Raw genomic sequence first — 17,055 nt, forward strand, 5'->3', positions numbered from 1 at the left:
ATTACTCCGTCATATTTACTCTGTCTTCGCCATTCACTCCGTCTTCGCCAATCGTCATTCACTCCGTCTTCGCCATTCATCATTCGCCATTCGCTGAACTCCGTCTTCCGCCATTGAAGTCGATTTCTCCTTTTCTTCGTATGTTGCTTTCCGCCATTGAAGTCGATTACTCAGTTTTCTGTTATTTTTCTATTTTCCTTCACTCGACTTCGTTTGATTTTTATGCATTTCGTTTTTGCTCGATTATGCTCGCAATTTGATTGAAACTTTCTCTTATTTTTCTATTTTTCATTTCTTTACTAAATTATTGTTGTTATTATGCAGGTTTTGATCGCTTTGTGAGCATAATCGAACACAGTAGGAACGCATAAAATCAATTGCAGTCGATTTCTCCGCTTTTTCGTATGTTCCTTTCTATTTCAAACTTGTGAAACCAGTAGCTTATTTTGTGAATCTAGGAGGTAAATTTGTGAAACCAGTAGCTTATTGTTATATTATCTTCAAACTTGGACTTAATGTTTGTCATCTGTTTGTTAAGATTTCGTTTACCTACTTTTGTGAAACCTAGAACTTATTTTGTGAATCTAGGAGGTAAATTTGTGAAACCAGTAGCTTATTGTTATATTATCTTCAAACCAGTAAATTTGTCTGCGTGTTGCATTTTCTGCTGTTGTTGTTGTTTCTCTGCGTGTTGCATTTTTTGCTGTTGTTGTTCTCATTGAATAAGGTCTGAGATTATTCAAAGGTTTGCATAAATTACAGAGGTTTGTATAAATTACACTAGCTACTTTTTGTCTTCTGCTATTGTTGCTTGAGTGTTAATTGAATAAGGTCTGCGATTACAAATAAGCAGATAAACAAATTAAGAAGAAAAGAGCAAAATAGATGATTTTAACCACTTATAATGACCAAGTTTCACAAAACAAGCTCTTAGATTCACTGAATAAGGTATGTGATTCACAAAACAGGATCTGTAAATTCACCAAATAAAGAAATGAGCAAAACAGATGATTTTAACCACTTATAATGACCAAGTTTCACAAAACAAGCCTTTAGATTCACTGAACAAGGTCTGAGATTCACCAAACAAGGTCTGAGAATCTAAACCTTTTTATTTTCCCGGCTTTTGTGCTTCCTAGATCTAATTTTGTGACCCTCCTTCACCTTTGTTTATTTTCCCAGCTTGTTAGTCCAACTACCTAGGAATTTGTGTTTTGTATATTCACATTTCTTTTGTTTAACTAATATTTGTATTTCACTTGTTTCATAGACAAGTATGACACCTTGGTACAATAGTTGTGTTGTTAATCTTCTTGACGAAGATCAAGTGTCATTTCGCGCACTTTATGTCACTGAAAAACACACAGCTATGGATTTCTCTTTTTCGCCGTTAAAGGAAGTTATAGTGCCTGGCCGTCACTATCAAGCATGTCATTCTGTTTTTAATAATCAAGATCTTATGCAAAAAATATTCTCTAAAATTAATCATTACGAAGATAAAGCACATATGGCACTCGTATGTCGAAATTGGGCTCTACTATATCTGATACACAAAACTGCACCTGGGGTCACCTTGGCATATTGGCTTTCTGTAGACATAAATGATATGAATGGTGTTCGGACTATTCGTAGGGGTCCTAGAATAGTCTTTCAAACATGCAAATGTTTCATGACGGAGGATATGATTGCCAAATTCTTACTGCATTATCACCAAGCAAAAATTCTATCTCAGAGTACTCATCTCAATGCTCTTGATGATGCTGCACACAGTGCAGTTAATGAGTCATTGCATGTTTTAGCTACGCCAAGTGAAGAACGAGATATAGCTATTGGCATTGCTGCTGACTTACTAGTCACTCGTAGAGATATATCTTTTCTTGACTTACCTTTGATGCTATATATATAGCCTAGAGTTGTCCCTTGTTTGTAATGTACTATCTGTGTAACTAGGGCTTTGCACTTTAAGGTTTTAACTTTGCCCTTTTGTTATTTTGTATAATTTCGTAGTAGTGTTAACCTTCTGTATAATTATGTATGTCTTAGTTTAACATTTTGGATAACATAAATTATCATGTAATGTTGTACTTTGTTTTAAATATTTGCATGGATCACTTTTCTATGTATAATGCAATGTTCTTTACTTCTGATTTTCTATTTAATTTTGTATTTGTTTTCTTACATATTCTTCCATGCACTTATAATGACCAACTTATTTTATGACCTTATTTTGTGAATTGTGGAACTTCTTTTGTGAATCTTGCAACTTATTATGTGAATCCTGGAACTTATTTTGTAAACTTATTTTGTGAATCTTAAACCTTGTTTAGTGAATCTGAGACCTTGTTTAGTGAATTTTCCTGCTTCTTCGTACGGTTTTCCCTTTTCTTACCAATTATCACTTAAATTCAGTTAATTGACCATAGCTTATTGTTATAATGTAATGTTCTTTAACAACTTATAATGACCAAGTTTCACAAAACAAGCACTTAGATTCACTGAATAAGGTCTGAGATTCACAAAACAAGGTCTGTGAATACATCAAATAAAGGTATGAGCAAAATAGATGATTTTAACCACTTATAATGACCAAGTTTCACAAAACAAGCCCTTAGATTCACTGAATAAGGTCTGAGATTCAGAAAACAAGGTCTGTGAATTCACCAAATAAAGGTATGAGCAAAATAGATGATTTTAACCACTTATAATGACCAAGTTTCACAAAACAAGCCTTTAGATTCATTAAATAAGGTCTGAGATTCACAAAACAAGGTCTGTGAATTCACCAAATAAAGGTATGAGCAAAATAGATGATTTTAACCACTTATAATGACAAGTTTCACAAAACAAGCCCTTACATTCACTGAATAAGGTCTGAGATTCACAAAACAAGGTCTGTGAATTCACCAAATAAAGGTATGAGCAAAATAGATGATTTTAACCACTTATAATGACCAAGTTTCACAAAACAAGCCCTTAGATTCACTGAATAAGGTCTGAGATTCACAAAACAAGGTCTGTGAATTCACCAAATAAAGGTATGAGCAAAATAGATGATTTTAACCACTTATAATGAACAAGTTTCACAAAACAAGCCTATAGATTCACTGAATTAGGTCTGAGATTCACAAAACAAGGTCTGTGAATTCACCAAATAAAGGTATGAGCAAAACAGATGATTTTTACCACTTATAATGACCAAGTTTCACAAAACATGCCCTTACATTCACTGAATAAGGTCTGAGATTCACAAAAAAAGGTTTGTGAATTCACCAAATAAAGGTATGAGCAAAATAGATGATTTTAACCACTTATAATGACCAAGTTTCACAAAACAAGCCCTTACATTCACTGAATAAGGTCTAAGATTCACAAAACAAGGTCTGTGAATTCACCAAATAAAGGTATAAGCAAAATAGATGATTTAAATTACTTATAATGACCAAGCTTCACAAAACAAGCCCTTAGATTCACTGAACAAGGTCTGAGATTCACAAAACAAGGTCTGAGAATCGAAACCTTACTGACCAAGTTTCTTTATTTTGTGAACTTATTTCCCTTGCTTTGTGAATAATAGGCTTTACTGAGTTGTAGGAAGCAAGCCAAGCCAGGATGAAGCGACGTGTTGAGGACGTACTGAAGCTACTGAACCACTCTACTGAAGCACCTACTGAAGCTACTTAACCACTCTCTAAGCCACCTACAAAAAAGACAAGAATTTACAAAGACAGGCTGCCTGTGTTGAGGACTCGGATATCTCCTGCTGGGCTTTACCACTTTCTCAACAATAAGGAGAATCCCCCATCAGATAAGCAGATTGAAGCTATACAAGAAATGAGATTTGGTTCTCTATTGCATCTTAAAACAGATGTTGTTCCGGGTCACTTGGCATACTGGATAGTTTCAAATTATGACCCCTGTACATGATCGTTGTGTGATGGGAAACTCCTTGTTTTAGAGGAAGATATCCATCTGTGCCTGGGATTGCCAATGGGTCCAAACATTGTCGAAGAAGCAAAATTTGGAGATAAGTGCCCTTCTTATGTGTCTCTTTTGGAGGAGTTCAGAAGTCAATACAAAGGTAGTTCCATTGAGGTCAAACACATTATGGAAAAGCTCTCTACACAAAGAGATGGTGGAGATGATTTCAAATGCACTTTCATCATTTATATCTTCAATGCTCTTTTAGGCGGTGTTGTAGGCAATCGGGCAAGTTTGAGACTTCTTAAAAGTTTGTTAAACACTGAGTTGATCTCCAAATTCAACTGGTGCAATTTCATCAAACGCAAATTGGCTGCCCAAGTTGAGTCTTGGCAAAAGGAGGAGTGGCATACCAAAAAGCTGAAAGAAAATTGGTTTGGTGGACCTATTATGGTCTTGGTTTTCATTTATCTTGACCGATGTGTCTTCAGAGCACGCCTTGTTACTCAGCAGTTTCCAACGCTCTCAACTTGGACTAAGGCCCTGTTCTTTCTGGCTTATTTTTAGCCCATTTCAGTTCAGCTCAGCTCTATTCAGTTCAGTTCAGCTCAGTTAAGTTCAGTTCAGCTCCATTCAGTTCAGTTCAGTTCAGTTCAGCTTCATTCAGTTCAGTTCAGCTCAGCTCAGCTCCATTAAGTTCAGCTCATTTCAGCTTTACTCATCTTAAATTTAATAGTTATTATTAATTTTGTTATCAATAATACTATTTTTTTTAATATTATTATTCTTTATTATTATTATTATTATTATTATTATTATTATTATTATTATATTTAATAATATTGTTAATAATAATGTTATTAATAACTTATTTATTATAATTACTATTATTATTATGAATATTATTATTAAAATGAATAATAATGTTATTAGTGTTAATGTTGTTGTTGTTGTTGTTGTTGTTGTTATTGTTGTTGTTGTTGTTGTTGTGAATAATAATGTTATTAATGTTAATATTATTATTATTATTATTATTATTATTGTTGTTGTTGTTGTTGTTGTTATTATAATTATTATTGGTATTATTATTAAAATTAATAACATTTATTATTAATATTATTGATGGGGCACACTCAACCGACTTGACCCACTAGCCAATACGGGGTCATACAAGTCAACACGCTTGCAAACATGGTTACGGATTCGCTTGATACCCTAAAAATCACGAATCGTTAAAAGCGCTATCAAATTGATTACTAAAAATACATATAACACATTTTCTATAAGCGAGTCGCGAATCGGTAAGGCGTATTCATAGCGAATATGGTAACCATGCTTTCCAAGCCATCATTTGAGGTACACATAGAAACCTATAAATACCTCATTATTGACCAATCAATGGTAAAATACTTCTCACCAACAACTTCCTCTCTCTATAAGTTAGACTACTCGAGCTACTATGAGAGGGCACAGAAACCTTAGCTTCAAGCAAGGTCTCAACTATCCACCAGTACCGTAAGACATCAGAGAAGGACCTATTGCGAACCCTTCGAGACCCTATTTGTTACGCGTAAAAGATCCATCCGGAGAGAGCAAGCATAGGTTCGAGGTGCCATCGTCTCAGAGGAGCGCGTTGACCCGACCCGGATTCGAGCAACTCTTACTTGAGTGTTTTTATTCGAAACAACTATTTTTACTAATATCATTATTAATATTGACATTATTATTTATTATTGTTATTAGGAATATTATTAGTAAAAAATTACTATTTTTTCATTATTATAATTTATGATTATTCATATAGAATATTATAATTTTTTTCTTAAAATTTTTAGTATTAGTATAAATAGTATTATACTATGAATATTAGTATTATTATAGTTGATAATAACAATAATATTAAATATTATTATTATTAATATTATTAATATTAATATGATTATTTCGATTGATTATTTCAATTGACTTTATTGATTCGATTCAACTCGGCTCTATTCGATTTAGTTGATCCAGCTCAGCTCCATTGATTCGATTCGATTCGATTCGATTCGATTCAGCTCCATTCAGTTCATTTCAGCTCAGTTCAGTTTAGCTCAGCTCCATTCAGTTCAGTTCAGTTCAGCTCTAAAAAGCCAGAAAGAACAGGGTCTAAACAAGCTATATCCAAGAGAGTTAAGGAGGAAGTGAATAACAAAAATTCGGACAAGAAAACTTTCGGCAGGGGTTCTATTGAGCCTCCAATGGTCATCAACCACCATATTCCACAGTTGTGTCCTCCTTCTCCAAAGATTGAGCTCGACCAGTCTTCCAAGTCAACAATTCAAGATAAAGCATCGAAGTCAAGCCGAAAAATTACCTCTACACGGGAATGAAGGCCTTTGGTGAGTTTGTCCATAAACTTGCGCTTTCCGCAAAGGCAATGGCTCAAGCTTTTGCGGACTACAAATCACTTGCTAGTCAAGCTCCTCCAAACCGCCTTCAACAACAACGGTGAAGAAACTAGTTGCATTTGAGACGGCATAGCGAGAAGGTTTTAAGTTATCTCAACAAGAGGATGATGCTGAAAATGTGAAGGATGTGAAGAATGAGGAAAAGGTGTCGGACATTGTGGATGAGAATATCATTGAGAAAGTGGTTGACGATATTCATGAGAATGTGGAGAAAGGTGGGGAGAATGTGGAAAAAGCTGGGGAGAATGTTGATAATTTGTATGGGTGGACTGAGGCTGATTTGTTGGCGGGATTGGATGTGATGGGTGAAGCTTTGCAACCAATAGCGCCACATCATTCACCACCACCAAATGCAGAATACCCATCCTTTAGGCTCCTAGCAGCTGATGACCATTTGTTGTCTCAACCTGAGCCTGAGCCTGACACATATGCTGTTGTGTCATCCCTACTTGTGGATGTCATCCCTCCTTTCACTGAGCCCACTCCTTTGGTAGGAAACACATCCTCTCACGCTGCTCTGGATGATGTTCTTCCTGACAAGGACGTCACTGAGCCTACAATGATTGAGGTAACAGCTACTCCTCCTACTCCTCCTACTACTGTGGTACGGAAGACAACTCTTGATGTTTTTTGCCTACCAGAAACTCCACTTGTTTCAACAATAGATAACCCATCTGTCAGTAAACGATCTGTCAGTAATGTCTATATTCGTCGATCGCCACGTCATTTGGCAAAGTCGATTGCCAGTGTTCCATGCAAAACCCCAACTACTGCTGCAATCCCATTTCCCTTATCTCCATTACCAATTGAAGAGGATGTTCTGGGTCGTGGTAAGAGGAGGGTTGTAGTTCCAGCTGAAGTTTTCCGATCGCCCTATTTGCAAAGAATCTTAATATTTTTAGGGATTTGAATCAAGCTGAGAAAAAAGTATTAGATTTTATACTTGGCGAATCATATGATGAAACGGAGATTCTTTTCCAAAGTCAATGTCAGACTTTGACAAGGAGCCAGTTGAAGAGTGTGGCTGAAGGCGATCGGATATCATCTCATGTCATAGATGTGTATTGTGAGATCTTAAATAGTATTGAGATATTCAAATCCCGGACTTTCCCTTCTCGTTTATTTGTACCGTATAGAAATGAAAGTGTTAGTCTTATTACCCTCTACTTTATCCAATTCTCCAAGTCTATTTTACATGTTGTTGACTTCTAATCGTTACTCATACTGATCTTATTTTTTGTTCCCAGTGTCTCTCCAATGTTGATGTTTTTGCAGTTCAACAAGTACGTCTTTGATTTTGGTCTGCTTATATTTCAACTTAACTTCATTTTTGTCTTTTTTTTATGTTTACTTTTTGTCCTTTTTCAGGTTTGCGCTCCAATAGTCTCCGCCTCATGTCCACCTTTCTTGATTTGTATTGACCTCAGAACTAAAAGTAGCAAAGTGCAAATCATCCATCCTATGAAAGGCAGATCTATTAATTATTCTTGTTTTATACAACCTGTGGTACGTCTATTATTTCCATTTTGCTTAGGAAAATGTGTGTTATTGTGATTCTACTAGGAAATGACTTTGTGAATGTATGACTTTATTTTGTGAAGCCTACACTTAAGGTTTGTGAATCTTATCACTTTAACTACTTATGTTGACCAAGTTTCACAAAAACAAGCCCTATGATGCACTGAACAAGGTCTGAGATTCACAAGATAAGGTCTGAGATTCACAAAATTAAGAGCAAGATAGATGATTTTAAACCACTTATGTTGACCAAGTTTCACAAAACAAGCCCTAAGATTCATTGAACAAGGTCTGAGATTCACAAAACAAGGTATGAGGTTCACCAAAAAAGGAAAAGGGCAAAATAGGGGACTTTGTGAAAGTAGGCCTTTATTTTGTGAATCCTAGATCTTATTTTGTGAACCTATGGTCCTTTACCATTTCACTCCAAGTTTTACAAACTAAGATGTATGGTTCAACTGGTGCAATTTCGTAGCTAACGCCTGTTTTAACAGTATAGTACCTTACATGATTCCTAGATAGTGTGTTGTACCTCACAAAATAAGTTTTGTTTATACCTGTGCTAAGAAAGACTGATTTCTCTTTTGTTCATATAGAAAGAAAAGCTCATCCGGCTTCTTAAACCAAAGTTGCCAAAGATCGACAAGTATTTTGTGGACGCCCGAAGTGTTTATCCCAAAATCAAACCTAACTTCTGATGAAATAGATAATGGCATCTATTTATTGAACATATTGGAGAATTACAAAGGAAACAAAAGTGATTGTCCAATAACCATATATAGTGTAAGATTACTTTTTCAACTCTATTTATACATTGATAAATATAAATTTTTATAAGTTTGCAACACATTATTATTCCCCTTTTTCCATTTATAGGAAGCTCAGGTGAAGCGTTTTGCATTGAGGGTGTGCTATCACAGTATTACATGTGATAATAACGTATTAAGAGATAGAGTGAAAAAAGATGCACTAGAATGGAGTCGTGTACCGCTGTAAGAACCTTCTTCTTTTAATATTATCAAATTTTTCTTGCAAAACCTTTAGTACTTTAGTTAATTAAATAATGTTATATGTTCGTATTGTGGCAGTGGCTCTCAACCACTGCCTTACAGTGACTAGCAATTGTTGGATTATGTTTGCAGATTAAAATCGGCACAAACTAAATTGTAATGATTTTGCTTTGATTTCAATATAAAAGTTATATGATTTTGCTTTGATTTTACAATATAAAAGTTATATTATGAGAGATATTGACTAATTGCATTTCCTCAATATTTAAGTGACGCTATGGTGTCCACTCCGTGGATGGAAGTCACAAGACATGCTTTACAGACCCTTGGACCACGTGGCTTTGTTATGGATCAGGTAAGTATAATTTTCCTTTCCTTTTTCTTTTCATGTTTCATTTTACTTTTTTTGTGAATCCTAGAACTTGTTTTGTGAATCCTAGAACTTATTTTGTGAATCCCGGAACTTGTTTTGTGAATCTTGGAACTTATTTTATGAACTTATTTTGTGAATCCTGGAACTTGTTTTGTGAATCTTGGACCTTATTTTGTGAATCCTGGACCTTATTTTGTGAATCCTTTACCTATGTTTTGTTAAATTGATTTTGTAGGTGATTGATATGTTTGGAGTTAAGTCCACACTCGGTAGATCACATCTCCTCTACTTGCCAACCACAGTATATGTGAGCTTCAAATCCTTTAGATATTGATATTCAAGTATTTGCTTTCTTAATGTTGCTCCTCTCTGGTTTATTAAAATGATCCTACTTTTGTCACATGCAGACCGTTCATGAAGAACGCAACCCAGCTATTTGGGGTCAATACCTGAAGTCTGATTACATTCCATTTGATGGGAGCAATATCCAAAAGGTGAAAGATCCCTCTTCTACTATTTATGTTCTTTTTTATTTATTTTCGTTCATGTGTATTGTTAATTGGTTTGTCTATTGCAGGTTTTTATCCCTATGCTTAACGATAAGTGTCATCATTGGTGGGCTTGCGTTTGCGATTTAAAGCAAAAAGTAAATTTCATCCTCGACTCGAGCACCGATTTACATGTGGATCCTGATAACCACACAGGCCACGAGATTGTATGATTTTTTCCCAAAATATTTTGGAGTATTTATCTTTAGTTTCTTAAAAATATAATCCTGTCATATTTTTATGTTCTATTGGCTTTTTCATGTTCCAGTTGTACCAAGTTTCATCTGTTCTTTATGGTGGTTCATCTGCATTTGAACCTTTGCGGTTGATGTACATGAACCCAATTGTCAACCTTAAAGTCCCTCAACAAAAAACATGGTATGTAACCATGTATCTTCGGTTTTTAGGCTATATTTGTGTTTTTATCGTACAAGTTTGAATGGTCCCTCTCTGACCAAAACCAAGTACCCAATCTCATATTGCTGAAATGAATGGTTGAATAGTTGATCTTCACTTGAGATGTTTCTTTTACTCATAAATGTTTATTTATTTGTAGTTTTGATTGTGGAGTGTTTGTGCTGAAATGGTTGGATGCGTTGGACAATGAAAGTTTATGGACCAACAGTGAATATTTTGAGGTATAGATTTACGGGTTTTGCCTCCTACCTAGCCATTGCTACATATTAAATATATATTATACTGTATGAAAATCTCTTTTGCAGAAATTGCCTGACTATCGAAAGAAGATAATATTGGAACTTCTTAAATGGGATAAAAATACAAAAATGGTACACTTGCTTGACTTAAAATTAATGCAAAGTCCATTTGTTCATAACTTTGGTGAACATTTTGTAAATAAGTTGGGTGAAAATCTCTTAATTGTTACTTGTTTTTGATGGTATAGGTGTTTCATTGATGACATGACAATCTTTTTGCAAGCAAATTATCTTTCTCCGATGGATATGTGTTCACTGGCGGACATCCTTTGCTTCAGCAGGCCTGCTATATCTATCTTGTGTTGATGTACTCATTATTCAAAATGGTGAAATTCGGCCATATGACCTTGTTTGTTTGTAATGGTACCATGAATTGATTAGTCTGTAGTATTGTATTTGAGTAGTCGAGAATGTATTTAGTACTCGAGAATGTAATGCTACAAGAAATTGTGAAACTTGGATTTGACCATAAGATGAGACGGGTGTACTTCGTATGACAGTCTTTTATTGAGAGACAAAGATGTTTAATGCAAGCCGCGTTCTCATTTGATTCGCATCTTTTTCTGTATTATGTACATTACATGATTAATGCATTCTGGTCTGGATATACCTTTGGCACAATTACATGTTTAATGTCATCAACTAAAGGCTTTACTTCATTGGGAAACGATGCTGGATTCAGGCTAAATTGGGAAACGATGACATCGACTAAAAACTAAATTTTGATCAAAATCACAAAAATACTTAATGCTGGATTCAGGTCTAGGTTTCATAATTTTTTGTTCCAGTTTCACAAGATAAGTTCCAGGATTCACAACATTGAGTGAAAGAAACATCTTAAGTGAAGATCAACTATTCAAGACTTAGTTTCACAATTTCATGCTCCAGTTTCACGTAATTAGTTCCAAGATTCTTAAAATTAGGAGTCATGTATTCTTAAGTAAAGATCCACGTGGTCCAGTTTCACAAAATTTCGCAATTTCAAATTTCACTTCAACTTCCATATTCAGTGCTCTCTCTTCAACTTCTTTTTTTTTGGTGGAAATGTGAGTTTCATTAATATCAGTATCTCCTGAAAAGAGACAACCCTCATACAAACAACCATTTGCGTTAATACTCAGACAAGAGCATTAACAGACTGAACTATGACGCACCCTAGGCTTACTGAACACATACAAAAACATCACTACAGAAGCCCTAGCTTAATACACCATACTTTATCAGATATTTTAAGACAACCTAGCAATAACCCTTGCAACCTTAGTTTACAATCGGCTGAATATCCTTCAAGACACGCCTTGGGTGGATTATATAGCCATCAACCCTACAAACATTCCTACTGTGCCACACCCTATATTGAACTGCATTACTCAGGGCACAAATCAACAATCTCTGGAACCCTGATAACTTCCTCATCCTCAGAACAGCACTGCCAACCAGAACAGTGCCCTGCATATTCAGCCAGCAAGCTATAGCATCTGTTAGTATAAGTACAATCAGAGAACAGATGGGAATGAGTCTCATCCGCAGCACCACAAATATAACAAGTCTGATTAGTAGCAATGCCCATTTTACACAGCCTATCAAGAGTTAATAATCTTCCTTGCTTAATTAGCCAAAGAATAAAGATATGTTTGGGAATGTTGAACTTGTTCCAAATTTCAGTGTACCAAGAGATCTTGCCAGAAACAGAAGGAGTCAGCCAATTATAACCACTCTCAATAGTATAATCAGCATCTCCCCCCAACCATTTGTCATTGAAATAACCACATAGCATCTTGTCTTTTACTGCACAAATTTTCCTCCACGACCAAGAGCTGTAGCTAGTAGGAGAATAATGCAAAATAGAATTCCCCTTCAGGTAAATATTATCTACCCATTTAATCCACAAAAGATCTTTTTTAGAGACTAGCCACCACACCAATTTCCCAATAGCAGCAATATTCCAGATATGACTATCAACCAGACCAAGGCCACCATCCTTCCTCTTTTTACATAAGAAATTCCAAGACACCAAAGGAGCCTTAGAGTAAGCATCAGTCCCTTCCCATAAAAAGTTCCTACACAATGCTCTGATTCTATCCATCACTCCAGCAGGCAAAATGAACAACTGAGACCAATAGTTATGGATAGTAGACAGTCTGAGACCTCACCAGAAACCAACCGCTGCTGTATAAGAAATTTTCCTGGCATTCCAACCCCTGATCCTTGCTATCATCTTCTCAACTATAACATTGCAATCCAATTTAGACAGTCTTTTATGGGAAATCTTAACACCCAAATACTTAAAGGGAATAGAACCCTTAGTAAACCCAGTATAGGCCAGGATCCTAGTAGCAAGGGAAGGCTCAATACCATTAAAAATAATGTCAGACTTCTCAGCACTAATCTGAAGTCCAGAGGCAGCAGAGAAGCACTTAAAAACTTCCATAATTGAGACAATAGATCTCAAATCCCCTTTGCAAAAAATTAAGAGGTCATCAGCAAAGATTAAATGCACCAACTTAAGATTCTTGCAGAGAGGATGAAAATGAAATCCAGGATAACTGCACACCTCATCAAGTAACCTACTTAAATATTCCATGCACAAAGTAAAAAGCAAGGGGGAGATAGGATCCCCTTGCCTCAGACCTCGTTTACCTTTGAAATATCCATGAGGTTGACCATTAAGCACAATGGAATAAGTAGGGGTAGTTATGCATTCCATGATTAAGGCAATGATCTTAGGAGGGAAATTAAGGCTCTTCAACATTTGTTCAATAAAAACCCACTCAATAGAATCATAGGCCTTCTTGAGATCAATCTTCATCATACAACGAGGAGAAACACTCTTCCTGGTATAGAGCCTCACCAAATCTTGACTGGTAAGAATATTACCTAGAATACTCCTACCTTGAATAAAAGCAGATTGTGCAGGATTTATGATCTGTGTGAGGCAACCAGAAATACGCGCACAAAGCAGCTTGGAAATAATCTTATAGACCAAATTGCAACAAGCAATTGGTCTAAATTAAGTTACATTCACAGGCTGATCCACCTTAGGAATTAACACCAAATTAGTAGCATTGATTTGTCTCAACAGATGGCCATTCTGGAAGAAATCTTGGATAGCATGAACCAGCTTACTTTTAACAATATCCCAGCTCTGTTTAAAGAAACAGCTAGTAAAACCATCAGGGCCAGGGCTTTTGTCATCAGGAATAGCAAATAGAGCATGTTTAATATCAGTTGCTGAAGGTATACTGCACATAGCATCCCACTCAATTTCAGAGATCTGTTTCCCTTTAGTCACTATCCTCTTATAGAACCCATTAGTATCAGCATTAGTCCCCATTAAAGAGATGTAATAATTAACAAAAGCATTAAGGATAGCCTCTGGTTCATTACACACCTCTCCCTGAATATTTTCAATTTTAAAAACCTTGTTCGATCATCGTCTCGCTTAATGGCCACGATGAAACATAGCAGTGTTGGCATCACCATCCTTCACCCAAGCACACTTAGCTTTCTGCTTCAAAAAATCTTCCTTACCTTTTTTCAACATCAGGTAACTCTACCTAGTCTGGGCCTCAATATCCATAAGAATACAATTAGTAGGATCCTTATGAAGTTTCTTTTGACAATCCAGGAGCAAATGATAGGCAAAATCAGCATTAGTCTCAACATCAGAGAAGAGACATTTATTCAACTTCTTCAATGCAGGCTTAAGATCTTTTAAATGCTTCACAAGTTGGAACATAGGAGTCCCATCAATGACATCACCCCACCTCTGCTGCACAATCTCCTTAAACTCCTTAACATGACACCACATATTAAAAAACTTGAATGGCTTCTTCTTAAGGATTCTGACTTGTCCACACCCAATAATGCAAGGACAATGATCAAAATCCCCCTCAGGCAGGTAATGAGCATAATAATCAGGGTTCAAAGCAAGCCAAGCACCATTGATGAGCACTCTATCAATTCTACTAAAGACTCTAGTACTACTAGGCTGTTTATTAGTCCAAGTATAAAAAGCCCCAATAGCTTTAATATCTTGCAAATCACAATTCTGGGCAGTATGATAAAAAGGAGCCATTTCAGAATCTCTAAAAATACCCCTAATCCTCTCATTAGAATACATCACACAGTTGAAATCCCCCAAAACTATCCAAGGAGCAGTCATGTTCAGTCTGTTTAAAGCATTCCAGAGAGGAACTCTTTGTTCAATTTTGTTAAATCCATACACATAAGTAACATAAAAGACCTTATCAGTAAGCATCTCAGTCACTTTAAGATGAATAAACTGAGCATCCATCTCAAGCACATCAAGATGCAGTTTATTAGCCTTCCAAAGAACCCAAATTCTTCCACCAGAATGAGAACTCAAATTAGTAATAAAAGACCAGCCAAAACAGAGATTATTAGCTACTTTATTTAGAGACCCAGGTTTAACCCTGGTCTCAAGGAGCCCAAACAGATCCACTTCTTGTTGGTGGAGAAACCATTTAATATCCTTTTGCTTGGTTATACTATTTAGGCCCCTAATGTTCCACATTCCCAATTTACTCATGAGGAGGTAAAAGGGTACCTCCTCCTCCTTTATCAACCAATTGGGAACATCCAGCCATTGCAGCATTATAATCAACCAACAGATCCCCAGGCTTAGTAACCCGTGATTCATGCCTTGTCATTTTTGAAATAAATCTAGCAGGAGTAAAACTTACACTATGACTAACAGGAATGGGTGTATTAGCAGGAGTAACCAAGGAACTAGGTGATGTTCCTTGAGCTAGCCCACTACCATTAGGCCTGGCAATCTCAGTGACAGATAAAACAGGGAACTCCTTAGGATCTAGGTCCACCACAACAGTAGGTTTTGGTCTCCATACTTGCTTCACAGGGTTCAGAGGTTTTTTAGGTTGAGCAGGTGGAGGTCTCCTCACCCCCCTCCTACAGACCTTTTCAGTATGACCCATTCCCTTGCATTTGCCACAAGTAATTGGAAGCCAATCATATTCAATAAGCACAGTAACTTCATTACCTAGTTCATCCAGAAACCTAATCTTATCAAGGAACTTCTGATCAATCTCCACTTCAACCATTACTCTAGCAAACCCTAAATGTGTACGATTAATGGTAAGGTCATCAATACGCACATATTTGCCTACCAGAGCAGCAAGTTTCTCGAGACATTTAGCACCCCAAAACTTAAGGTCAAGGCCAACCAATTTTATCCAAATAGGTACAACTTTAACAGCAACTTTAGAAATTCTCACTGTAGGATCCCAAGGGCGCAGAATAACAGGTTTCCCATCAAACAATACCATGCCTCTAGCAAGAACTAATTTCTGATGTTCTAAAGTATCAAAACGTACCACAAACAGGCCATTGGGTAAGAATGATACCTTAGAGATCTTATAATCCGTCCAAACTCGCCTGAGGAAACCCTCCAAGACCTCCCAAGGAGGATTAGCACCCATCACATAACCATAAACAGCAGACTTCCAATAATCAAGTTCCTCCTGCACATCCTCTTGAGTCAATTGCAGCATAGAAGGTTTACCTTGATCAGTTTCAGTAACAGGTGCCAATTCCTCCTTCTCAGAAGCAGACTCCTCCACAGAATCAGAGCCACAGCCCTTTTCGTACTCCTCAGCATCATAACCAGCTTGGCGAAGAGTATTAGCAACATCGCGTTGAATCTGCGCTAAGTCCTGTAACGAAGAATCCTCAACTAAATCAGAACTTGTAACGATATTCATAGTATTATTAGCATCTGTAATATTATTAGTACTAGTTGTATTTTTTTGTGTTTTTTTATTTTTATTATGTATATTATTACTACGTTTACGCGGAGTTTGTTGAACTGTCGCCATTGCAGACAAATCGCAGAAACCCTAAGAAATTAGAGAGGATTTTCTCTCTCTACTTTCTCTCTCCATTCAATTCTTATATATTATTCAAGTCCTCTCTTCAACTTCCATATTCACTAACTACTCCAATTTCACATCCGTCTTCGCCATTATCCGCCATTATCATTGAGCTTTTCGTCTGCCATTAGCATTACCGTTTCTACTATCGCTATCATCCGCAAATTAGGTATTTTCTCAAGTTTCGATTCATCCTCCTTTTGTTTCGTATTTTTCACCATAATTTTCAATCAACTTCTTTAATTCGTCAAATTATTGTTTTTATTATGCAGGTTTTTGTTATTGAGGGTTTAGGGTTTAGGGTTTTTGCCAGTTTTTGTTAGTGAGGATTTATGGTTTTTGTTATTGAGGGTTTAGGGTTTTTTTAGTATATTTCAATTCTCTTGCGTATGGTTTTGTGATTAATTTATCGTTCTTTTGGATGCATGTTCTTTGGATGCATGTTCTTTGCCAGTTTTTAAATGTATTGTTGATTAAGTTTTCGGTAGCTACATCTCATTTGCATTTCGTGAATCTAGGACCTACTTGTGTGAATCTAGGACCTAATTGTGTGAATCTCAGACCCTGTTTTGTGAAACTGGAAGATAATATTGTTATACTTGTTAATAAT

The 17,055-nt window shown here is 36.1% G+C and overlaps 1 protein-coding gene across 1 annotated transcript; it reads right to left on the reverse strand.

The window, feature by feature from the left end:
- Positions 1-14,086: 14,086 nt before the first annotated feature.
- Positions 14,087-15,070, reverse strand: LOC141630399 (uncharacterized). The gene has a single exon (XM_074443227.1). It carries the CDS (start codon positions 15,068-15,070, stop codon positions 14,087-14,089), a length of 984 nt encoding a protein of 327 aa, XP_074299328.1.
- Positions 15,071-17,055: the final 1,985 nt, after the last annotated feature.

Source organism: Silene latifolia, chromosome Y (genome assembly GCF_048544455.1).
Source record: "Silene latifolia isolate original U9 population chromosome Y, ASM4854445v1, whole genome shotgun sequence".
NCBI classification, from domain to species: domain Eukaryota; kingdom Viridiplantae; phylum Streptophyta; class Magnoliopsida; order Caryophyllales; family Caryophyllaceae; genus Silene; species Silene latifolia.